A 25,012-nucleotide genomic window follows, 5' to 3' on the forward strand; every position below is an offset into this window, starting at 1 on the left:
TTTAGGTCGCTGTTGGATATAATTTTTAAAGAGAAAGACAAGCTTAATACTATAAAACAAGGCCTACTTCTTAAAAGTGCGCAGACCACATTTAGCTTTTCTCTATCTACAGCTCATTGACCGGCATAAGCCCTTGATGTTACATGGAAGCCTAAACATTGGAGTTAGAACGCGGACACAGCGTGTCTGGGCTGTCTAGAGGATTTTGTCGTAAAAAAAATATTTTGCTTTTTGATATTAACAACCACTATACATTAACACACACAAAGCACAAAATACTTAGCGCAAAACTTGACTTACTTTCATTGTTTATAAGGTGCACGCCACCTGCCACTGGTATTTATCAAGAGGTCACCGTTTCGCGAGGGACGGGAAGTTAATATTAGACGCTTCCTATAAACAAGTCCTAATTGGCTTACGATGGAAAGACAGAAAATCACAAAAGCAAACGTGCAACTATTAATCGCTTGCGAAAACCTTAGCTAGCGTTGAATGTCGTAAAAAGGGCTACGAGTCTGATGGGGAAAGCAAAGCGTTATCAGACGTAAGACTGTGTCAATTGTATGGTCGCTCTCACAGACCCACCATCGACGGCTCGCCGTCAGAGATGCGCTACATTGCATAATAGTGCCATCGAGATGTGCGGCAAGCAGAAAAGTTCAGGTGTTAAGCAAACTATCGTAGATGATCGACCTGCCGCAATGCCGATATCCTTTTCTAATCAGACGAAGTCTCGTCAATTGTCCAGTGTAAGTCCGGAGCTAATCGGCCATTAACTGTACTTCCCGGAATAAGTAACATTGGCTGAGAGCAGAGGATCGGGGTCTATTTACTATACGTTAGCATAATATGTACATATCTAAACGTTGGCCGTCACCTTGTTCCGATCGTGTCGTAATGGAATGACGAATAGACAAACATTCACTACAACAAGATCACATATCTTCTTCCATTGCATTTGCCGCTTGTTTCTATTGGCTGTGCGCTGCTAGTACCGCTGCAATAACTCGGATTACCACTCAGTGTTATTTGTCGAATAGTGGGCATCCATTTTCGTGCGGTATCATTGCAGGCTGGGGCCAGAACGACCGTGGAGTTTCATATACATTTGGCGGCGAGATCGTGCGGAGTTTTCTCGAAAAGCACAACTGTTCCCTCATTGTGCGGGCCCACCAGGTCGTCGAGGACGGATACCAGTTCTTTCAGAAAAGACAGGTGAGCTTTGTCTCTGTCGGCTAGGTGAGACCTTTCCGCCCCGCACGTTTCACAAATGGGCCTTCAAGTCGTCCTTCAACTCTGGAGTACTTCGTGTGCACGGGATAGTAATAGGTTTCGCGTTGGAACGAGATGTTTGTGTCAGCCTAAGAGTGATTCGTTGCTTTTTTTGCCGCTGTTTTTGTCCAATCTTAACGCTCTACGGCGGAAATGAATTTCGAACAGAAATCAAGAGTGAGAATATATATCTTTACTGTTAGCTAATGAGACTGAATACACTATAAAAAAAAGTTCCTATAAAATCGAGCGGGTATAGAGGGAAAGTGTACAGTTCCGAATGTTATCTAAGAAACCTTCATATTTATGTCCATTATTGTCCTATTGAGCGTAAGGATAACTGAAATATGAAAACAGGACATCAAACGACCAATTATCTTAGCATCGTTCGTAATATATCATAATGTGATAAATAAATAAAGTGATGAGTTTACATTATTTATTTATACGATTAGAGGCGTAGATTTTGTTGCTGGACCTACTTTTCTGCGCTTGCGATAACTTAATACGGGATCGAGATTCAACAAGCTAATTTAAAAGTACACTTTATTAAGTAACTTTATTTATTTACATAGAATTTCTTCAGTAGTTCTGACGTTGTCATATAAACAGCCGCCAAAGATAAATCCTGCCGTATCATTCTGACTATAAAACAGTAGTAATTAAATTTATTAACCGATTTCTCTGCGATAGCAGTTGGTAACAATATTTTCGGCACCGAATTACTGCGGGGAGTTCGACAATGCGGGAGCTATTCTGTGCGTTTCCGAGGACCTCACCTGTTGGTTCAGTATACTTCCGGTAAGCAATTTCTGCCACCACGTACTAACTGTTTCTAGTTCGCTATCTAATAGCTGAAAAGGAGGTTAGTCACTCAGTCCTGATCTAGTCAGAGGCAGATATTTCTGATTTCCGACTGATCTCGATCAGCACAATCAAGTTATGACATGTTACAGTCGTATTACGTTTCTTGCCGAGCGTTAACCAAGGCAGTGAAGGTTCCCGTCGCGTCAAGGCATTTCCATGTTTGTCCCATTTGAAACACGTCGTCTAGCAAACCGTGATGTCAATCTTCGAGTCCAGTGTTCTAATACTACCCATTAGCAATACCTGATAGTATAGCTGCTTCACGTGTCACATCAATACCATTCGCGTCTAATTATATTGTTTGTTACAGCCCCTTAAGCCGAAAGTTCTGCACGTAAAGAACGGACGTAGATGATCTTCGTTGGAGCATTCTCTGCAGTCCTTTGGTCTTTCGTATCGAGCGGGGCAAACGACAGTTATCGGGTAACCAGGAGATGAAATACAACGAGGAAATCAACAATCGTTCGAGTGTACTGCTCCTCGAGCATATCGCAAATCATTCGTTCGACAGGAAAAAAAAGTAATCGCTGAATAAGTTGCAATAGCAGCTATCGAGTACGTTGAACAACTTTATTCGGACGAATGATTTAATATTATTGAAGTTATGTTCGATTTGTATAATTTAGCAGGCAAGGACTGCTGAAGTATTGAATGCTTGAAAAAGAGAAGTAGGTTCCCGAATACAGAAAGCGGAAACACTCATCCAAAGCTGGCCGCCTCTTGCATCTTTCAATCACCAATAGCAGCAGTGAAAGTCAGCCATTTTTCCACTACCGTTGGTAGACTGATGTCTTTCGTGTCTTTAATGACGCCCTCTGTTCATCAACAGCAGCAGTAGTAACAACAACAACAACAACCACCTACCTTCTCAGCTTTTCAGCAATAAGTTATCTGTAACCCCGTGTAGTTATCTGGGCTCGAATGAGGTATAGCAGCTCAGGACGATGGCCCTTAATCAAACTAGCCCAAATTACCACCGGCCAAAAATCACTAAAACGGTAAATGAACATACAACGAGCGTTCAGCCCATTTTCTTCGTTAATTTTTAGCACAGAGATTGTTTGATCGAAGGAAGCTTTATTTACATATACACAAAGGAATATAGAGAATGTCGTATAGGGACAAAAACATATATACATACGCATTCACGCACGGAATACATCATTTGCAGAGTAGGTCCTGTTAGTTGACGGGCATTCGACTAGAAATGTATGGAATAGGACCAGAGATCTGTTTTGCAAGCAGCATTCCAAATACCAACCAGTCTTCATTATTCAAACCAAGAAAGGTGTCCTAGTTTTTCCCAGAGACTGGAAATAACGATGACTCCTTCATAACAATAATAGTCACACATATCACCGATACGTGGTAAACACCAAGTACACTTAGAGGCTCAGCATTTGCTGGCCAAATACCTACCGGCGATTAGCTGACAAAGAACATGGTCCGGAAAAGAAAACACAGTTGAAACCTAAAGATACGTCTACAGGAGGAAACCATGACATACAGACATGTCGTTGCGAGCAGATGGTGCAGAGGTGCTATCGTAAAGGTGTAGAAAGCGCCTGCGCGCTAAGGTATGGGTGAACGTTAACTAGTCGATTGTTACATAAGGTGGGAAAGGGCAGTAAATAACAAACCTAGTAATTATAATCAACAGGCGCTATTATGAATAATTATTGTTACAAAAGTAGGCTTTAAGCAAAATAGCAAAGGCCTTGTTAGATGCGTGCGCAAAACCCCGTCATTGTGTTGTCAGAGAGGCCCTAGTAAGCGGCGTTTCATGTCCCGTTCAAGATGGCTCTTTTTGCAGGGACACCTCAAATTCAGTCTATTTCCATGCATACATTCACGTCACGTAGACGTCCGTATCAGAGGGGAGAAAGTCAACAGCTTGTTGATGCTGTTAGTTAGCCGGCCGTCCGAAGAATTGATAACAGGTGATTATATAATAAAAGCGAAAGAAGCAAGGAGGCCTAGCAGAAGAAGAACGAACGTAATGTAGGAATAGGAACTAAATAACGAAGATATCGGAAAGTCTTGTTTTAAAATAGCTAAAACGGAGCGTGATGAATATCACAACGGCACTTCTAAAAAGAAACAATTGAAGACGGAGCAAAAAAAAGAAGTCATTAAAGAATCTGGATGAGGGCAGGTGAAATCTAAGTCGCTGTTGTTGGTCCGCCGAACTACACATTTGTATATATATTATAACATAGCAAATGTATTTAGCACATCCGTCTCATAGACGGTTGTTTAAGCATAATAGAGAATTACTATAATAAAATAATTAAACGGGTAATTATTTAATTCACTGTACGATGCACTTTTTTCAGGACGTAATCTAAGCGTGTTCAATGATAGGTAGTTAGGTAAATAGGACATTTTGACAGACCTTTTCAATATGATAAATATCCGATATCCAACATGGCTTCAGGTAAGCCCAATAAAGCACAAGAGTTAATCAGTCAACAATTGCCTTAACTTAAGCGCACATAGAAAAAAAATAGTATCTGCGATACTTCTGATAACTAAAAATGATTTCTATATAACTAGCACGCAAAAAATACAAAAAGTAATATCATGTCTTCTTCATGCTCTCTAGCACCCGTTGGTCATTGCCAGCAAGGTAAGACGAGTGTGGCATACCTACTTATACATTTGTTTCACTGTTTCTATTAAAGTAGGATATGTTACTTCTAGGGAAACGTGATTTCCCTTTGGAATTATAAGACAGAAAGAACGTATTTCGGTTACTTTAGACCTTTTTTTTGGATTGGACTATTACACTTATCCATTTGGTTTTCTGTAGCTATTTAGCAGGTCTAAAGGATTGCATAACTTCTGAGCCACGTGAAGTAAAACAACTATATTTGATATATGTTCAATGTATCGGCCCTAATCGCTTGTAGCACTAAGGCTACGGCTTTAAGGGCTTCTGAATAGCACCTAATTTTGTCATTACTAGCTTGCTCAAGAGTATCGGCCGTATGAGACACCGCCCAACGTTAAAGCTGGAGAATATAAAGACATCGCTCGATTCCATTTACCTTGATGTGAACCAGCGTTAAAACGCGGCCGTGAGGCCGTGCGTTCTCATCGAGTAGCCAGACTGTATGCGGTCTGATGCTCCGTTCCATAAATGTAAAGCTCTTTAGACAGCCCAAATCTAAAATCGCTCCTTCTTTGAAAATATCTGGTAATAACAAACGGCCTAGTAACCATTTCGAGTATGGAGATCAGCTTTGTATGAGTCTGTTCAGCGCTGCTATCCAACTCGCGTTCTCGCTTGTTTAAGCTAATGATTTTCTTTCCCAGTCCTGCTTCAGTGGGCAATAAAAACCGGCCCATTTCTTTTCTGTAGAGTACATTACGTGTGTTATCGTGGGGTCCGGACTCGGATCGTCAGAAACCCGTATTTCGCTTATTTTTTTATGGTTAGTTTTTTCGAAACGACTTCATAACACGTGCCTCGAAGAAGCCCGTATTGGATCGACAAAGAGCGCATTGTCTATACTCTACTTCACTCAAAAGTATCCGTGAACACTGCAATTTACTCTTTCGTTCGAGGTATTGGGTTGTGGTTATATGACCTGTGGTCTTCAGCCTCCCAATTCTGCCTTCGAAGAAGAGGTCGTAGCAGTTTTATCTATTTTCAATGGACTCTATGAGCGCTCTTACCTTTGAGGTATAGAACTGTAACAATTTTTGAGCGTTAAGCAATAATTTTGCTTCTAAACTCATTCCTCTCTGAAGGGGTCAAATGGGCTTGCAGCGGTAGACGGGAAATGACTTTTTTTTTACCGAATTTTATCTGTTAACGGTCTGTAGTTTAAAAGGTATTCAAAATATCCGCCTAGCTAAACGGCTTTGGTCAAGCTAATAACAAGCATTTAAATGACAGAAGACTGAAATTCTGATATAAAATACAACATATCAAAAAATTACCAACAATAAGTCAGATGATTAAGTTAAATAAGAAAGGAATAAATTCTTGTATCTCCCTAAGCCAATTTTATTTTGTCGTCTCAATCTAACTAATTATAACAGTGGTAAGGCTTGAGAATACAAAACGATTTGACACTAAAGCATGTAAGCCCTGTTCAGCTATAGTCTGCTAAACTTTAAGCTTTACCACTTGAATTAAATGGTTCTAAGGACTTGATATTGCCAGATTGAGATTTTATACATATGCATCTTTTTGTGTTTCAAACTTAGAGTTAAGGGCCTTTTTTGCCTAGTGGTCGTTAAAACCTTCCGCGCAAAGTGCACGCTCTTTGTAACGCGCTTGCGAAATAATGCCTTAATACCGCCCGTATAGAGCTGGCAGACGCCAGCAATCGAAAATATTATGAAATGCCGTTGTCGCCGCACCCTAAAGCTTAAATGATAATTAGTAAGCGTGCCGATAAAACAGCAAGAACGTGGGGAGGTAACTCACTGTGAATAAAATTATGAAACTAATTACATGGCATCCAACTATACAGCATAATTCTATTTTGTGTCTGAGATACTCATAATAATAACAACCTAAATTACATATAACACGATAGGATAATGAGGTCTGTATCCACTGATATTGATGGCAGGCGTTACGGTTTCTAAAATGAAAGTTCGTTTGAATGTGGATTTTTGACATGCTATCAAAGTTGCAATGTGCCAACGTATGCTTGAGGACATCAAAGGAAGATTTAGAACATCGAAGCTTTTGAACACGAAATATTGAATATGTTAAACTTCAACAGGGTTCGTATGGTTCATTCTGGCATTACTAGATTAGCCTGTTTGGTCTCATCCACAAGCTAGCTTTTTAAAATGGCCATCTTACAGGGTGATTAAAGTATTGTGCAATGGGTTTTTTGTTTTTATTTATTAAAAATTCTTGTTCAGCGTTGCTACCAGAAAATCGTGATCGTCGTACTGGGATGTAATGTTCACGTACTAGGTAATAGGTGAATTTAGTTCTACCGCAAATAAACAAATAATTTACATCTCCAATCAATTTCATTGTCCCTTGAACGCGGAAGCACGTGTTCAAATGTCCTACAGTACAGTTATATATTCCCCAACAATTTACAGACCCAGAGACTCAGGAAAGAACGCAAAATTCGGGTCATGATGACCTGTCACACCTGAAAATATAGAGTAATATGAAATCGTTATGTACTGAGAGGATGTAAATAGGACAATAGTGGATAACATTCACTAGACATTAACGAGTTGTGATATAAGAGGTATTAACGAAGCACAGCTTGATCCTTGGACAGAACACGCGCAGCAGAGCCTTTTTGTCAGTTATGTACGTAGCACCTTGCTCTAGCCCAACAATAGTGAAGAACTATAACACGAGCGGTAAGAAATGGGCACAGTTATTAGTATGACACGTTCGGAAACGCATTTGTCTAACTGTAGTTAGTGTCTTTTGTAAAAGAGCACACCTAGATATCTATAAAATTAATTTACTTTTATTTATAACATAAAATAATGGCACACTGAACGTCTTATATCTTATATCTAGTTCACGCGATGAATGTATAATAAATTTGCCACAATCCACATCAGAAATCATATGTTTACATATGTATTGATAACGGCTGACAGGCGCATGTGATGTGCTGCAAATAACATTTTCAAATAGAATTTTTACCGTTTTTCAACGTTTTTTTTCTCAATCAATTTTATTTCAAGTAAGTTAAGCTTCTCAAAAAAGGGACAGAGAACGTCAGATAAACCTAAATTAGGTAGTAGCATATCTCCAATGGTTTTTTATGTGCGTTTACCGCCTAACTACAGCTACTGAGTAAGACAGATCTTTTACAGCGTAGCCTGCCCTTCTTTTGTGGCGTGAAAGCTGTGGGTAGTTGACACGAAACTGTATTTCAAAAACAAAAATATTTTACAGAGCACGAATTTAACAAGCTACATTATTCTTACACTATAGTTAAAAACGAACTAAATTAAAAGACTTTTGGGAAGGGGGGGGGGGGGGGTAGTCACACCTTCTATGATTGGGTGTTCGTATAAATGAGTCGGAGTAGAAAATGTTAATCTGAAATTATCTAAGCAGAAGTGACGGTTACCTTTTTAACCATTGATAAGGGCATAATCCTTGATCCTATATAATCCTATACATTAGGGCAAATTAAGCAATATCGAGAAAGTACTTGCGGCACCTTAATAAAACATTACATTCATAGATGCGTCAAAGTAAATCGTTTTTAGTTTCTATCGAACAGACATTCGTTGAAGTCAAGTAGCTTTTGTTTATTGCCTACCGTAAGGCTTGAAGAAAGGACTTGTTAAACCTGGATTCAAGTTGCTTTATCGGTGAAGCGGAGTAAAAAATTACTTAGGGCTCGTCCGGGATTTGAACCCGGGACCTCTCGCACCCGAAGCGAGAATCATACCCCTAGACCAACGAGCCGATGAGTAGGTTGCTGGATACCATGTTCTTGGTAACAACAGACAGAATTAAAACTTTTTAATTGCAATATCCAGGACATACGGTGAAAGAGTTTACGGAACATTCTTCTATGGAGTTTTCCCGAAAACAGATTTGTAATTGACCAACTGTGTGTACTGTCCAGTCAGTACAGCTTGTAGAAGTTACGAAACTCAGGTTAGAACTAGTGCAATCTTTGTCGCCTGGTAAGTTGAACTTGGTTCTGTTCGATAGTTGCAAAGATCAAACTTTCGGTTACTATACTATAATATTGGGTGGTCGACAAGTGCTGACCATGCTAAACCCAAAATTAAAGCAAATATTTTTCTCACAACATTATAATCTTTCAATATCATTGTGGATCTTCTGTGGTTTCTGGGCAAAAAATCATAATAAGCAATATGTGGTGTTCTATGTTGAGGATGGCGCCGACTAGCTCCGGTCAGTTTTCTTGAATCATTTGTCGCGGATCGCTCACTTGGCCAACCATCAGCAACTTATAGCACACGATTCTGTTTTCAATCCCTTTGCCACTGACATTTCCACATTACTATCGTATGTCAGTCGGTCTACCGTAATGAACTTCTTAATAAGAACTAGCCCGATCTTGTTATCTTTTCTTAGAATTGCATTGATGGAAATACGATCAAGCGAATTATCTTGCGTCCCTTGCGAGTTTCTTTTATAGCCAGCTCTGGTCAAACCTGACCTGAAACTCTATCGTGATGCGTGTGTAGTCCACAATGAGAAATATCCTTCGCATTAAAATTTCTAGAACAAATGCTACACAGCGCATCTTTTAGCCATTTTTCTCAATGACGCCTCTTAATTATAAACGGTACAAATCTGCTTGTGACCAGTCTAGCCGGAAAAATGGTCAATACTTTTTTTTTTTTTTTGAAAATCCAATTTCAGTATTAAAATGTCAAATGATTTTCGTCACATCTACTTGCCGCAATCGACTACCAGGTTAAATGGGGAAAAAAAAAACAGTCGATAAGCGAGGTTCCGTTTGAGGCATTTTTCTTTACTGTTATCATTCGTACCATACCGAAATAGCCTTCTTTTAGGTCACCTTGAAACATGCTGGGTAACAGTGCATAGCATGAGCTCTCCTCACGTTTGTGTGTGTACAAGCTGTTTTGAAGTCTTATCGACAATGACTATTGTAGACTGAGAAAGACTGTCGAGTGTACAGAACAATACGGAGACAGTAGAAACGTTGACCGAAATAGAGCTTAGCCAAACAGGCAAATAGATGCTGGGTCTGCAAGAAATGTTCACATACATTTGACCCCCCGAAGCAGTCAAAATAAGGGCCCTTAAACAGCGTACCTTTGTTCTGGAACAATCTGGCCTCGCGCTATTTACCCATGGATTCGAATTTTACCGTCACTGTTTGCTCCCTTCTGTTTGGTCCCTTCTATAAACCCTCGGTTTTAATCGAGTTATCTTTTTGCCGTCATTGATAGTCGCGACATTGTTCGAATTCGGTTCCAACGATTGGAAACCTTTTATCGCCTCATTTTCAACTGCGCTGTTGTACGCACGGGTCACAGTATCCTCTCGGAAAGCTCAACTGTCCCATATTCGAGTGGCTGATTCATTAGAAGCGGCTTTAGAATATTCGTACTGCTTTTTTTTTACTACTCTTCTTTTACAAGGATTTGATGATGGTCCGCAGCTATGTAAATCGGCTTTTTGACAGTTTACATAGCTGCGGAAGCATTTATATATATATATATATATATATATATATATATATCAATGCATTAGTAATAAAAAGTTTGATGGCCACACGAAAACAATAATTCTCGTTCCTAAAAATAGTTTACAGTCAACCAATTATGTAGAAACGGGGGTTTCAATATGTGTTCAATTAAAAGATGGCTTTTCCTTTAGGTGTGAAGGGGATTATACGAGGATGCTTAGTAGCTTAGGGTCTTCCTAGTCTAAAATTAGGCGTCGTTTGCAAGGCATACAGTTTTATGTATATTCTGTTCGCATACATTTTCTGCAATTTCTTATCCGAACCCTATATCCCTGCAAACTGAACAAATGTTTCAAATAACCAATATCCTGATGAACTTCTATAGTTGATATATGTGTACCTATACAGTGGTGAGACACCACTTTCGCCTCTTATAAGATTTACCCGTGCGACATGTTCCTGCCACATAGGTACGAAAATACATGAAAATGAATACACGTTGTAGTACCTGACTGTGCCACCCTCACACGCGTCTTAGGACCGTCCAAGCTCTCCGTCGATTCGAGCGGCGTAAATTAGTCAAATCGACGGGCCTTGAAGTTATTCGATGTTAGTCTACGGCCCAAAGCCAGTCCAGACTGGTCCGTAACAAGCAAACCCGGGCAGGCGCTTATGAAACCAGTTCCTGAAGCCACCCGCTGCATCCGAATCTGTTGTCCGCAATTCGTTTACTTTTCGCTGGCATCGTTATAATGATCATATTTTTCTTCATATACACGTTTATAAACAAAAAAAAAAAACAAAACAATGGAGCTTTATGTTTTTAATGTAAATAATAAAAGGGTACTTAGTCTAGAAAAATAGAGGAATTAAAGTACAAGTTTTCGCGCTCTTAAGAATAATGAGATTTAATTTAAAAAAAATCTAGCTAAATCAATCACCGAAGTCTGAGGCGTATAGACTACTGATATGCGTTGTGACAATATGTACATTGGCTGGTGGAAAAAGTATCCATCTTGCGCCTGAGCGAAACCTCCAATTGGTTACAATAAACGCACAAACGTTGCTGAAGCCTGTAAAAGTGTTTGTGTGCTGTTCGAGGTACATTACCAGAAGAGGCGGCCCAAACATAATTCTATTGCCTGCGTCCTAAAAATTTCAACGTAGATTACATTCCTCGTCGTGGGCTAGATATTCACCACCCAAGAGTTTTAAATCATCTAAAGAAAACCGCCTATTAAAATAGGCGAGATGTCGATACCAGGCAAATTGACGCAAAAGGATTCACAAGACCTTATTTCCAACGCAATAAAATCTAGCCGTTTCTAGCGGTTGATTACGAGTGATGAAAAGTGAGTCACAAAGGATAACTATGTCCAAACTGGGCTCCACAACCTATGGATAAGCTAAGACTGACGTTAAAGGAGATAACGCTTTGCGTTCGGGGGGCGGGGGACTGGAAAGGAATCGTGCATTATGGGCTACTGCTGCAAGAAAAACGATCAATTCGAATCTCGACAACTAATAGGATTAGAAGAAGCCATTGAAAAAAATCGACTGGAACCAGTGAGCAGAAAAAGCGTCGTCTTCTATCTTGACAGTGTTGGACCATATTCAGCTTTAGCTACCTGGTAAAAACTAGAGGAACTTGGATGGGAAACTTGAATGCACCCGCCGTACAGCCCCGGATCTTATACCCTCAGACCATTATCCGTTTCGATCTCTGCAGAACTTCTTTAATAGCATTAATTTTGTTTCAATGGAGGAATACAAAAGCCACTTGTGACAATTTATCGTTCAGAAATCATAGAAGTTCTGGAGTGGTGTGGTGTGGTTATAACGGTATTAGAAAGATAGAAAAAGACTACCCATTGCAATAGTAGATTTTTAGTCTAATAATATTATTAATCTTAAATAATTAAAAAAAAAAATTACAATTTAGTCGGTCGCTACTTTAGCCCAATATATTCGATATTTGTGGTCGACTAAAGAAACATGCATGCTATTGTATGGCTAGACAGCGACAGCGCACTGTTTCTTCGATTAGCTACTATACCAAATCAATTAACTTGCTACGCACTTACCTGCATGGTAGTAACTGCCAACAATTTAATTATTACTTAAATTTAACTGGCTTCAAATTAATTAAATTTCGGTCGCCTTGACACTTTAATAACTACTTTATCATGGAAAAAATCGACAAGTTTATATAAGTTAAATAAACTCCTTTATATAAGTAAGGCCTTAGTAGAAAATTAATTCCGTTCGTTCATTAATTTCTAACAACGCAGACTAACTGAAGGACCGCATGTTGTTTGCCCTTATGCCGTTAGCATAGCAACAACGGTAAACGAGCTATATGTATAGATGCGGTTTAGGCTGGCAGGCATACTTCGTTCGTAAACTGTCCACATGACTGCTTTACAGATTTTTTATAGTGTATTTGGCGATATTGCCATCGAGACAATGCTACGATTTCGGGAACTATCGGGTAAAGCCAAAAATTGCGCTTAACTTTGCTTTCTTTCCGGTCTATGTAGCGACTCATAAATAGGTGGCCTGAACATCCTAAATATTTAGCCTGTCACTGAAACTTAGCTCGTAACAAAAGTGACCGCGCGTTTCATGGCAAAGGTTACGCCGTACGCGATGGGTCGCCGTCACCGGTGAAACGAAACCTAGGTGCGTATTATTAAGGGACGACGCACAGAACCTAATCTCTGCATATATTTTTTAGTCGATGATGAAACGAGATTCCGCTCGACAATCCTGCATTCAAACTGCGTCATCTGGGAAATTATGTCTGCCCGCATGGTACGCCACTGTTCGGGCCACTTTCCTACGGTTCAAGAGATGAGCTGTCCTGCTGGTAAATAGGTGCAGTGCAAGAAACACTAACGGACCAGTAGTACCAAAGTCATTGTAGTATACATATGGATCAAGCTGCTCGATTACCCCCCCCCCCCCTCCCTATTTAAAATGCAATGTAATTCTTCGTCCTGTCAAGCCTGTAGGATGGAAGGTGGCGCTCGTACCTTTTTTTTTCTTTTTTATTCTTTTTCTTGCCCTGCCTTTAGGAAAAGGCATATTCATAGGCAAACTATCAAACGTGCATTCTACCAATCACACTGAATAGACAAATTATCGCTACTGTTGTGTAAAACTGCTGATCTAAATTGAGGCGTTCATTAAACCAAAACAAAAGAGTTTAAATACAATTTCGTTTTCTAGTACACTCTGCTCTCAAGAACATCATTGGCCGTATGTCGTCTCCATCAGACAACTGGAAAACCCTTTTTAATACATTTTCTTTGTACCGTCCAATATGCTGATACGAGTAGATTGTTCGACCTCACCTATACTTGCCTTTCAATCCAAATTCAGTTCTGCATATAGCGACACGTGGTTATCAATAACAACGAACGTATATGAAGTGCTGCTGAATTAAATATCTCCCTGGGCCTGAGTCGACGTCAAACGCCTCTAATGGTGACCACCATAATATGCAAAGCAGATAGGACGGAGCCATACGAAAAAGAAATCCTTACACGCGAACAAAACAGAGTGCCACGGTAGCAGTAAGAGAACCTGTGATATGAAAATCCGCTTTATTAATCCATACATGTAGGAGCCGCTAGGGTACCATTTGGTAATCTATGATACACCCTGTATTCCGACGCGCTGAGTGATGTTTGTTATCAGTGAACTCATATTCCTTAACATTTTGATACCATACATTACGTATTAGTAGTTAATTGTAGTCGGGAAGACGGCTGAACGCGCGTACTTTAACTACTACTATTTTTCAAACGGACTCGGCTAACTTTGGTCACCGGATCTTACTTAAAAAGAAATAGTTAGAAAAGCTTGTCAATAGGTTTGTCAACATCGACAATAAGTAACGAAAAGCCATATACTGGCTAACATCTATGGAAAGGGAAACTTGAAATCCTTGAGTACCTATTAATCAGGGATAGCCTTTTCCGTACAATCTCTTTTCATTGTTTCTTTTTGGTCAGGTGTATTTTTTGTCATAGCATGGTGAAGAGGGGAAGTGTACAGCAAGCAAGCAACAGTACGTAGCTATTGCCAGTTTGATGTTCTAATCTAAAAGTCTGCGATTCCTCCTACCGGAGCCGGCATTTATGAATCCCTGACCCGGAGAGCTGTCATTATCCAGATTTTGCAGTACTATTCAACGAAATAAACAGATGAAGCTATCTGTCACAAAGCATTATATTACTATTATTTCCGTCTCCTTCCATGCGCCCAACGCAGAGACTTCCATAATGGCCACGTCCCTGTGTGCATCGCCATTTCGGCCAACCCTGTAACACTCGTAGCATGTATACAGAGACTGGTGCAGCATGCGTCGCCTAGCTCTTCATATTTTATGTATGTAACGAGAGGTAAACGAACGGATCAAAGGCCAGCATGGTCGTAGTGTAGTCCGTCTGCATCGCTAGTTACAATAAATGGCCTGTACATTAGCCTACATTTTTCTTTAAAGGGTTATTTGATTCAGACTCTGAAAGTTTTGTGAACTCATAATCACGCTATATATAGCCGAATACATAGGTAGCTCAGGGAGCTTCGTTGCGGACACTGGTCTTTCTTACCGGCGCCATATAATCAGGCTTTCTGTGTGGCGGTTATTTGCAAATGTAAACAGAAGACAAGTTCGTAGTGTTTACCCGATTGCAGGTTTGGCATAAACATATTTATTAGAAAAGTAGTCTCTTACTTTGTGCCATTGTGTTAATTGATCCGACCCGAAATATTTGTTCTACATCTCTTGCGTTATAATAACACCTATGGGTTAGATTCGTTCACTTTCACACGTGCATTTACAGATTGAAATTGCCCCACATAATCTAGTATCAATCTACGTTTCAGACCGATAACCTCGATTCGAGTGTGGTCGAGCAAGGTTTTTTTTTTTTTTTTTTTTTACAATTTCATTATACACATAGTATGGTAACTGACGACTTTCTGAGGTAAATAAATATTTGTTTCACTTTTTTGACGCCGACTCCCTACACCGGTGGATAGATCCTGACGAGTTGAATCAAATGAAACACATTTTCCTATTATCTGAAAGGATTACTTTGGCCTGAAAATGGTCAAAAGTCAAATGTACTAGCTTTTTCGCTTACATAAGACTGTATAAAAGTTTTTTTACATTGGTACAAGTTTCATCTACGTAACTTGGTACCAATCGAAATGTAAAACATGTTCTTATATCTAAACTTTAGTTTTAGGGTTGAAAGTGCCGCCTCATAGACGAAAACTTAGCACAATGTGATATATGGGTACATCTCTCTTGACGCCAACCAACCAGCGACCTAACCAACAGGTCTCGACGAATTCAATAAGTCTGCATCTGTATATAAAATGGATATTTTTAAGTAAAAGTTGCGAAAACCTTCTATTGAGCGTCTGGATTTGGCTATGAAACGATGCGATGATGAAGCGGAGCAGATAGGTCAGCCGACTTTATTAATCACAAATCATATTAAGGCTTAGGCCAAAGTCAATTTAATTCACGTTTGTCCTTTAAAGCTCGGCTGACGGTCGGCCTTATTGGGGTGTATTCCGAAAACAGCGTCTATATATATATATATACATATATATATATACACACTCGCGATGCACATAAAAATCAGCTGATCGCTAGCGTTGCTAAAGTAAAATGAAGCCGCCTACACTATGACGTTGGCATAGATCTATCATAGGAAAAATGTTGGTAAAAGGCATGCCATATCGTATAATACTAGCGATGACGCGTCGGAAGAGCCGTCGAGCGCATGCGAACGAGTCTAGCAGACTGTTGTTAAGTGCTAATGGCTTTGTGATGCAGCCGTTTTCCCGTATAGTGGGCAGACCGGCCCAGAGGGAAGCTGGGAAGATTACCAACGGAGCAGAGTCCTAGAGGTCTAACCAAAATGGACAGATAACAAAAATATATTATCTCATAAGTCGACCACGACTTGGACCAGTAATAATGTCTTCAGGAAAATCACGATAACGATCCGTAGCAACGCAACAGAACACACCGACAGAGCCTAGCGAATTGGCTTGTGGGGCAGCAACGATAACAGGCTAACAGGCACACCAGGGGCAAGGAGCAGAACAGGGCCGAATGACGCCAACGACACAACTGAACGACGCTTTAAGGCAAATTGCAACATGGATGAGAGTCCTCATAGACGCTCTTATTATTCAAACAGAGTAGCCCTAGAAATAGCCCCACAAGAAGGAATTATCCTCTATAGGTACAAGTTTAGGTTAGGAGAGGAATTTCACTAAAGCGATTACACTGCCACGATGCTTCCGACCTATTTCGATCGCACTTAGCATAGGTTTGGAAAGGCATCGATGCTGATTACGGCAAAAGCGTTCTTCTTATCGGAGCACGCCTATACTGTTTTAAAGGCATCCACTTACTTCGCCAGAAGTTACTATTGATCGGTATCGATACGGCCAAATAAGCGACCCTTCGCTCTCTTTTCTATTCAAAGACGTAAAAACCTACTTCAGAGAGGACCTAGAATTGATATGGCCAATTACTTGGAGAAGCCCACTCGACAACGGCATACAATACAGAATGACGAAAAATATCTCTTGTGACCTTTCGGGGTCACCCCAGTTGTTGACTGAAATCAGGCTAAGATCCTTATTATCGAATTTAGTGGGAACGAGATTGAACGCACATCTCAATTAGCTTTGAAAAATGTGTTTTAATCTTTCGATTTTTATATCTGAGATATGTACATTATTATTATTGAGAACGTTGGGAAAATTGCTTGTTGATGTCTCTAGCTTCTGTTAGTGTATTTAAAGTTCCCGTAATAAAACGCTTACAGATACAAACAAGAAATACATCTAGGCAATTTTGAGTCAGACGGGAACGTGCGTTGAATTTAAGTGCTGGATAGAAAGCAACGATGAAACGAGATAAAGAGACAGCGGCACTATTTTGGAGTCTATTTTTATAGTAGCTAACTATCTGCACTGGCTATTCGTTGCTCTGTTCTTCATAGATTAAGTTTCGAATCAGTCCCATCTCCGTACTTCTCAATTTGCTCTCTTGCCAACGCGGCCAGCTTATCGCGTCACATGCCCCATACATATTCAAAAATTATAACTGCAAGCTAAGGCTATTGTAAAACATTGTAATATTGTAACAGGGACGCTTGAAATTGAGCTGTGTTAAAGAAAACTAAGGTATCGGTCTCACTGAACTTGTTATCTAAATTCAGTAAAATTCCTGTTAGAGGCCTTGGACCAGGCCAAGAGACTGTTTTTTTTTTTTTATTTTTTTTTTTTTTTTCGAAAATCTGTCAGCTTGTAGGGAGAGCTTTGTGAGTCGTACCAATGACAGCTCAAATATGCCAGTAGGCGTAATAAATGACGATATAGACCTTTGTATAAAAAAACAGCGCTTTAGTGGATATAGCGCTATACCCAAGAACTAACCTAGGGTTTCCTTTTTTCTTCTCGAGATCTAACGGAACCAATTTAGCTGATTCATTCTCATGATGGAACAACTTTGTTTCCTTATTCTAGAGATTAAACGGGCACGTGGTTAAGGTGAAATATCGTGAATTCTTTACACGTTAATATATAACAACGATACGAACAGTATGTGTGATTCATTTACGGCTCTGTTTTTGCCGAATGTCACGGTTAGTTCCTCGAGATAAGTCAGATCGAGTATTTCAAATAGCATGAATAGGTAAGTAAAAAAAAAAAACAAATGAGGGCAGTGACCTTAATAACGTTCATTCTATGGACAGGTACTAGCGAAGAACTGAAACCCTACGCTATTAAATGAGGCTATTTGAAGCCAGCTAAAAACCGTCAGAACGACCTAACGCTGAAGAAGGCTTTATAATACCGTGCGACGTCTAGGTTACGGTAGAGCAGATGAGACCACTACACTTTCTACGGATAATTGTCTTCAAGAAAGTGGCCAACTTGGCCTTAGTACACTTCTGGTTGACAGTGTCTACTGAAATCGTCGTCTACGACGAATTAACATCATATTTGTCCTTGCCTACGTTACTAATTTCAGTTTTCAAATGGTAATCTTCAGCCAGGTTATGAGTATAACTCTGAGTTCAACGAAAAACAGTTTTGTATTTTTCACTGATTGCATATGAAGTGATTTAATGAAGGTTTAGAATCAATACCGTAACCATCTTGGACGAGTCCAAAATTTACGCGTATCTTCCCTTTACAAATTTTGCCTAATAGAAATTCAAATGCGGTTCAATGTGTAAGCATAGTCTATGGAACGAATCAGCTAGACCATTTTCTTGCTATCTTAGTTCACACTATCTTCATTGTTATCGGTTGTGTGTTAATTTTGAAGATAGCTGAATAAAAAAAAAATTACCATCGATGCTATAAGCTGTTTTAGTTAGGTGACTGCAGGCTCTTCGTGATAACCTAGTGGGTACCTTATAACGTGAGTTATTTGCCTTACAACGTTTGAGACATGCTGTAGTCTAGGTTCGAAGCTGGGTATAGACAGACTGCGTTTTCTAACTACCGTTCCAACTAGCTGCCTGATAGAATGCTTATCAGCGACACCAGACATAAAACGGAAAACACTGAACGGATGAAAAATCTATTGTGCTAAGGTAGGTTACGCCATCTTACCAGCTGTTCTCATTACCCCCTGGGACCACAGCATACGACGAATCCCAAAGAACGAGTTTCATTGAAAACTACTATTGCATACTAATCGAACAAATAGAAATGACTCGTTTCCAAAGTCTGCTCCGAGACTGATACGACTGAAAGGTACCAAGAGTTAGGTTGGTTCAGCAGGTACTACGAAGCCTTCATATAGTTCGGAACTGGTTCAATACTATTTCATATAATAACAACAATAATTTAGGTAAATATGTTAGGTAAAAAAGAGAGAGTTATATTACATCATGAATTCAAGAATATTATACAAACTCAGATTGTGCAGACTACGGACAGATGCTACACAAAATGTGTTAAAAGAGCCTGTTTCGCGAAGGCCGTTCCGTAGTCTATTCCCCTCATTTAATACCAATCATGTGACTATAACCCACAAAGCACTGGGCTGACTAAAAGTTAGTGATATTACATGGTATCAGAAAAGTTCATTTTCTCTACCAGTAGTAATGATTTTGCTGCTTTCTATTTTTCTGAGTCCTAATATCCATCCGTATCTCCTTCTCCTACCAACTGCCATGCTTATATGTGAAGCGAAACGTGTGCCGTTTCCATTTCACCGAAAATAAAGTATATACATATTATTCACTTAATAATGCCAGGGAGGTACAGTCTCTTAGGACGATGTACAAATTTCATCTAGAATCATTAATTAATAAGGATAGTTATAATAGTAACATAAAGAAGCATCGATGAGGGGAAACAAGGCGGCAGAATTCTGAATCGCGATATGGGCGGTATGGCGCGGCGATATGGTATCCAATTAGATAGATCTGGTTCGCTCATTCCGGATCATAATCGTGCAGACTCATGTGTTACTCAAACAAAATGTCTGCATTTTGTGCAAAAGGCCACTTCAGAGAGGAATTCTTTATCAATTAGCAGTCATTATCCGTATTCAGTCACTTTCAATATATTTTCAAGTGCTATACGGCCTAATTGGGATGAATTTGAATTGTTACTTCTTTTAGTCCTACCGATGGGATCCCTCATGCTTGGGGACCGAATTTAATCACAATGATAACTGTCATTCTATCAGGAAGAAATGCGCATACACAAGTTATCTGAGAGTGGCTAGCTAATAACATTCATTCTTGTAGGGGCCCATTGTCGGCGAGAAGTTCCGTACGATTTGTCTGTGATGCAGGCGATAACGCAATTGCGGTTAATTCCACACCCCGGCTAAGCCCCCTTAACGGTACAGGAGTGCTCCGCAATTCTGTGAAAGCATATACACCCATCACTTCCCTGTTGCAGTCGTATGGATGTCGGTGTCATTCACAGTATGGCATTGATTCACGTACTCGATAGTGAACAAAAAATACATGGAAAGAAAGGACACAATAGAAAAAAATATGTGTATACCAAATTTTGTTTTTGGACACTACACGAGGTATAAGTATCTAGCTAATCCTAGAGTTAACCCATCTAATTATAGAATTTACTTATCCATCTATCTAGCTTTAGCTGTTGTTACCCGCGTTGTTTTCGTCGGAAAGGTCAGTACTACGGCGGTCGTTGCTTTTCTCTTCCTGACCGTTGATGACCGCAGCTGTTTAAGCTAAGTGTCAACACCTGAAACAACGAATTGAGGCCGGCAATGGAAGGATACAGAGACGGGGCCATCTGTGCCGTGCGTAGACGATTATTAGAACAGTCCCATAACACCGGCCGGCTTTTTACGAGACCGAGCTGCTAATACAGCATGGTTCCGTCACATCTCATCAGGCCGAGGATTTTCGTCCTGTGGCGAATGCGGGTCATAGTTCTTTCAGGTGAGACCATACCAAAACGTACAAAGGCCCAGGAAGATCGTATAGCTCATGTCGCACGAAAGCTAGGCGGACTGCCATCCGCAGTGGCGGCTTTTTCCCGCGAAAAATAACCGGTAGTACTTAAACAACTATTCCTGTGTCTCTGCGTGTTGAAAGAGAACTGAAAGGAGCGCACCGAAGGCTTGTGCGTCCACGAAAAAAGGGTGCCCGTCTGAACCGCTGGAGGGCGCGAGCATAGTCTACCTAATGTAGCATCTCGCATCGCTTCTAGATTATGCATAGTGCTCAAAAAATGATGCTATCCTATGAAAGAACTGAGTGGCTGATTGTCGTAAAATTAAGGCAGGATAATCGCCTTTGGAGCAGAAATCATCTTCTTTAAATATCACACATACATAGTTGCTGATGGACATGTGTCTAAGAAAAAGAACTAAAAAAAAAACAATAGGACTCGATAGAAATGTTCAACAGTTTCTGAGCTAGTCTTACGTAAAACTCATACAAACGACGAACGCTTTTTGAACCGGTTAGTTCTACCTAACTGTCTGACTGAGCAGCAGACGTAAAGCATTTTTTTAGCACTTTTTTATAACTTTTACAGCAGATTGCGTTGTGTCAGTACTTCAATATTTCATTACTGTTTGTGTCATTGTTATTCAATGTAATGTCGAAAGTCATGAAATAAAGAAGCATTGTTTGTTAAGAGCTTGAGCATGGCTCAATAATAATATCTACTTTTTACTTTATTACTTGGCTTAATACTAAGATTAGACGACTCGTTTTTATCGTTTCGGCAAAATAAACGCCGTTATTAAACAAACAGCTAGGCTTATTGATAATTTACCTACGTGTGAGGTAAGTAAACCTTTACCAACGGTGGCTTAACAGTAATACCAATTGCTTGACAATTGTTCGATGCTATTTCAGTCTGGTGCACTGTCTTACAAGCGATATGTGGACAAACGTAGGAAAGGTTGTTGAATCCTATCCTGGCTTTTCGCTAAGGTCGTCTGGGTACAAGGCAGGCTTTTAATGGTGCAAGAACGTAATGTTGTAACGATGCTGGTAAAGTTTGTCCGTCTAAGCAAATTCAACTTCGCTAAGGTATTTAAATTAAAGTCTGTATTTCAGTTTGGTGCACTGTCTTACAAGCGATATGCGGACAAACGTAGGAAAGGTTGTTGAATCCTATCCTGGCTTTTCGCTAAGGTCGTCTAGGTACAAGGCAGGCATTTAATGGCGTAAAAACGTAATGTTGTAACGATGCTGGTAAAGTTTGTCCGTCTAAGCAAGTTCAACTTCGCTAAGGTATTTAAATTAGAGTCTGAAGACGTCGCCTGAACCGACTAAAAGCAATGCCGATTCCCTCTTCAAGATCAACTAGCTAGATATTGTGAAACATTCTTCTCTTCGAGATGTTAGGAGCCTTTTACTCAGCAGTTAGTTCCCAATGTAAAGCCTTTTTTGCGGAATAGGGTGGGTTATTATTGCGGAATAGGCTGGGTTATTATTGTTGACCATTTTCCCAAAATAATTACTCAGCAGTTAGTTCCCGATGCAAAGCCTTTTTTGCGGAATAGGCTGGGTTATTATTGTTGACCATTTTCCCAAATATTAGGTTCTATCTACTTTTACTGCACATGTCTAGCGGAAACCGCAACGGTTATCTAACCTTTTGGCTCATTCTAGCTGCACTAGTTGGTGAAAACTCCATTGCCTTTACGGGGCAAGGGCTGTGCTGACCTTCTTCAAGCCGACTTTGTTCACAATGTGTATATAGCCCCCAAGAGACATATGGACGTAGGATATGTTGCTGGGCACGTTGCCTACCTAAATAAATAGTATACCATATTGAAGGGACGTAATTGTATACAATCATAAAGAACCAAGCTTGCTTTAAACCAGCATAGGCAACAAAACGAAATACAAAAAATACTCATTTTTCTCCATTTGCCCTAGCCTGTTTATCGTTGAGATGTCGTGCGCATGTAATAGGGCGTTTCTACGGCAACAAACGCACACTGCCCGCTGCAGCGATTGGTTACGACCCCAAATTTGCGGTATACTTCTACATCGATATTGCCGCCCTTGGCCTCTACTCATCTGCAATTAGACCATATTTTACTAAAGTATTGATCAAGCTAGCTTTATCACCCCCGAAGCCGACATTCAATTATGAATCTTGATATTCAATGGACTGGAGTTCCTTTTTTCTTAGGCCCATTCAACTGGATCAACGATTGAGGATTATACCTTGATAGGAGAATGATGGCCATATCTCTTGACTGGGCCTTGTCTTCACAGGTCCAGCGAGATTTAAACGGATATTCTTCAAGTTGCGATGCCTTGCGATCTTCCTCAAGATCTCTAAGGATAGTGGCAAAGTCGACAGCCGAACATGCTGAGAGAACGGAGGTCACGTCTTCTGGACCATCCCTTCTGACTGTCACTTCGCGGGTACATACATCGCCCAGCACTACATTCTGTTGCCATAATTTTTTGCCAGCATCCACTTGAGTGGTAGTACGAAGGTGATCTATCTCGGATGCTGATGCCGGCCGGCGTTCACTGATTAGCTCGAAACTCTTGTCAGCACGAACGTGGGCTGTAGCTTCCAACAAAGTATTCTCACCTTTCGTACTGTTTTCGTCTTCAAAGCTAAGTAATTGTTGCTGTTCGTCAGAAATGGTCGATCGGGACCTTGACGGCGTTGATATGTCAATCTGAGCTTGTGGAGACATCATCTTGATTTCGCGCGACATTGCGAGCCCCAATGTAAACGAGTTCGTCCATTTTTTAAAAGTCTTTATTTCACTGCTGTTCGCGGGTTCCTCAGCTGTCCTTCTCAGAAATTTTAGCTCTTCTTCACTGGTGGCCCGGCGTCGCTCGACGTCCAACTCGATAAATTTACTGCTCCTAAGATTTGTCACAATTTCCATAATCTCAATATCACCGTGAGAGGATGATTCATCTTCGTATGACAGATAGTCGTAGCCTGTACCACCCGGTTCAGCAGGCTCTTTCATGATGGCTGTGATGGTGAGCTGTTGTCTGTTTGTTGTTGACAGCTACGAGTTTTAGCGAAGTCCCTTGTTTACCCAGCCTGAAATCACGGCCTTGCGTTTGCTCTGCATCCACCATCAACTTCGTTTTCAGCACGAACTGTTGGACGAAAATAGTATTTCGAGTGTTGAGTCCGAGGTTCATCAGACGACTGCCCTGCTCCCAGCATCGATCTGGAAGTAGCCGAGCGAATTAGATCGTGCGTGCAACAAACACTAATTGTTGCTAGTAGCATTCGAAAGAATAATACCCGCTTTCCTTGAAGGAGACGTTTTACTGTGCCGGAGTGCCTTGCTTATCACCCATATTAGACTACTAAATAAAATGCACATAATTTAATTATTTTACCTTCGAAAATATAGGATTAAACAAATTTTCCAGGTATAAATAGATAGGATGTGTACACCTTGCAGTGGTAATCCGTTAGTATTAATTACTTGCTTGAATTTTATGAATGGACCCTTATAAAATTTCGGTAAACGCCGATTTATAGAACAGAGCTTATATTTCGTTCCTACCCTTCTCTGGATACGGGCATCGTCCGATGTCTCCAACTGCCAGTTTAATCGACCGGCTAGTAGGACATAGCCATTAGTAATCGACAAAGGCCAAACCAATTTGTCGTTTATCTGTGCCCAAATGGTGCCTGTCTACTTTTACGCAAAGCAAGGATGGGTCTAATACTTCAACTATCTATTGTCATGTAATCATTGTCTCTGACGCATCGTATTTTGCTAAGAACTAAAATAAAAAATCAGAAATTCCTCGACGGGCCCAAACGAAGCGCGGGACCATTTGAGTGTGCTTTCAATTTATATCCTATACTTTTGATCGTGAGAGAAAATTTAGTAAACATAGGAGGACACACACTTTCGTCCGATACCTTTTCCAAGCTATAGTGCAGAAGACGGAGGGGACACGGAGCTTTTTCTGCGCCGATTTACTTCATCTTAGTATTGACATAATACGATCATTTTTTTTTTGCTAAACATATTTGATCGAAGGAAACATTTAACATATTACGGAACTATCTAGCTCACTATTTTGGGTATCCGAACATACGTGACTGGTCTGTGAACGAGTATATCTTTCGGAAAATAATTTCGACTAAGTATATAAACCGCTTTCAACACATCTAGTTATTGTTAATTAAATAGTGCATCACAA

At 40.2% G+C, this 25,012-nt stretch overlaps 2 protein-coding genes, 1 long non-coding RNA gene and 1 other non-coding gene across 11 annotated transcripts in view; 1 reads left to right on the forward strand and 3 right to left on the reverse strand.

Annotated features, from left to right (window-relative positions):
• Window positions 1-415, reverse strand: part of LOC147756227 (uncharacterized) — a 35,456-nt gene extending 35,041 nt beyond the window's left edge. Inside the window, exon 1 of the long non-coding RNA XR_015325912.1 lies at window positions 301-415. This is a non-coding gene — a long non-coding RNA (uncharacterized LOC147756227). The remainder of the gene's footprint in view (window positions 1-300) is intronic.
• Window positions 1-4,453, forward strand: part of LOC111249689 (serine/threonine-protein phosphatase alpha-2 isoform-like) — a 107,039-nt gene extending 102,586 nt beyond the window's left edge. For 3 of the 4 annotated variants that reach the window (XM_086986365.1, XM_022803899.2, XM_086986364.1), the window contains 3 exons: window positions 1,073-1,215; window positions 1,966-2,073; window positions 2,450-4,453. In XM_086986365.1, coding sequence (XP_086842491.1) covers window positions 1,073-1,215; window positions 1,966-2,073; window positions 2,450-2,494 — 296 coding nt within the window. In that variant the 3' untranslated portion in view covers window positions 2,495-4,453. The remainder of the gene's footprint in view (window positions 1-1,072; window positions 1,216-1,965; window positions 2,074-2,449) is intronic. The other variant, XM_022803900.2, reaches the window with a different exon arrangement.
• Window positions 4,454-8,491: 4,038 nt separating this feature from the next.
• TRNAP-CGG (transfer RNA proline (anticodon CGG)) lies at window positions 8,492-8,563 on the reverse strand. The gene has a single exon. It is a non-coding gene; the product is annotated as a tRNA-Pro (tRNA).
• Window positions 8,564-14,896: 6,333 nt separating this feature from the next.
• LOC111249527 (uncharacterized) overlaps window positions 14,897-25,012 on the reverse strand; it is a 33,987-nt gene continuing 23,871 nt past the window's right edge. For 4 of the 5 annotated variants that reach the window (XM_086987858.1, XM_086987855.1, XM_086987856.1 and 1 more), the window contains one exon: window positions 14,897-24,018. In XM_086987858.1, the coding sequence (XP_086843984.1) occupies window positions 22,972-23,808 (837 nt within the window). In that variant the 5' untranslated portion in view covers window positions 23,809-24,018 and the 3' untranslated portion in view covers window positions 14,897-22,971. The remainder of the gene's footprint in view (window positions 24,019-25,012) is intronic. The other variant, XM_086987859.1, reaches the window with a different exon arrangement.

This window comes from Varroa destructor, unplaced genomic scaffold (genome assembly GCF_002443255.2).
Source record: "Varroa destructor unplaced genomic scaffold, Vdes_3.0 BEIS01000004.1, whole genome shotgun sequence".
NCBI lineage: Eukaryota > Metazoa > Arthropoda > Arachnida > Mesostigmata > Varroidae > Varroa > Varroa destructor.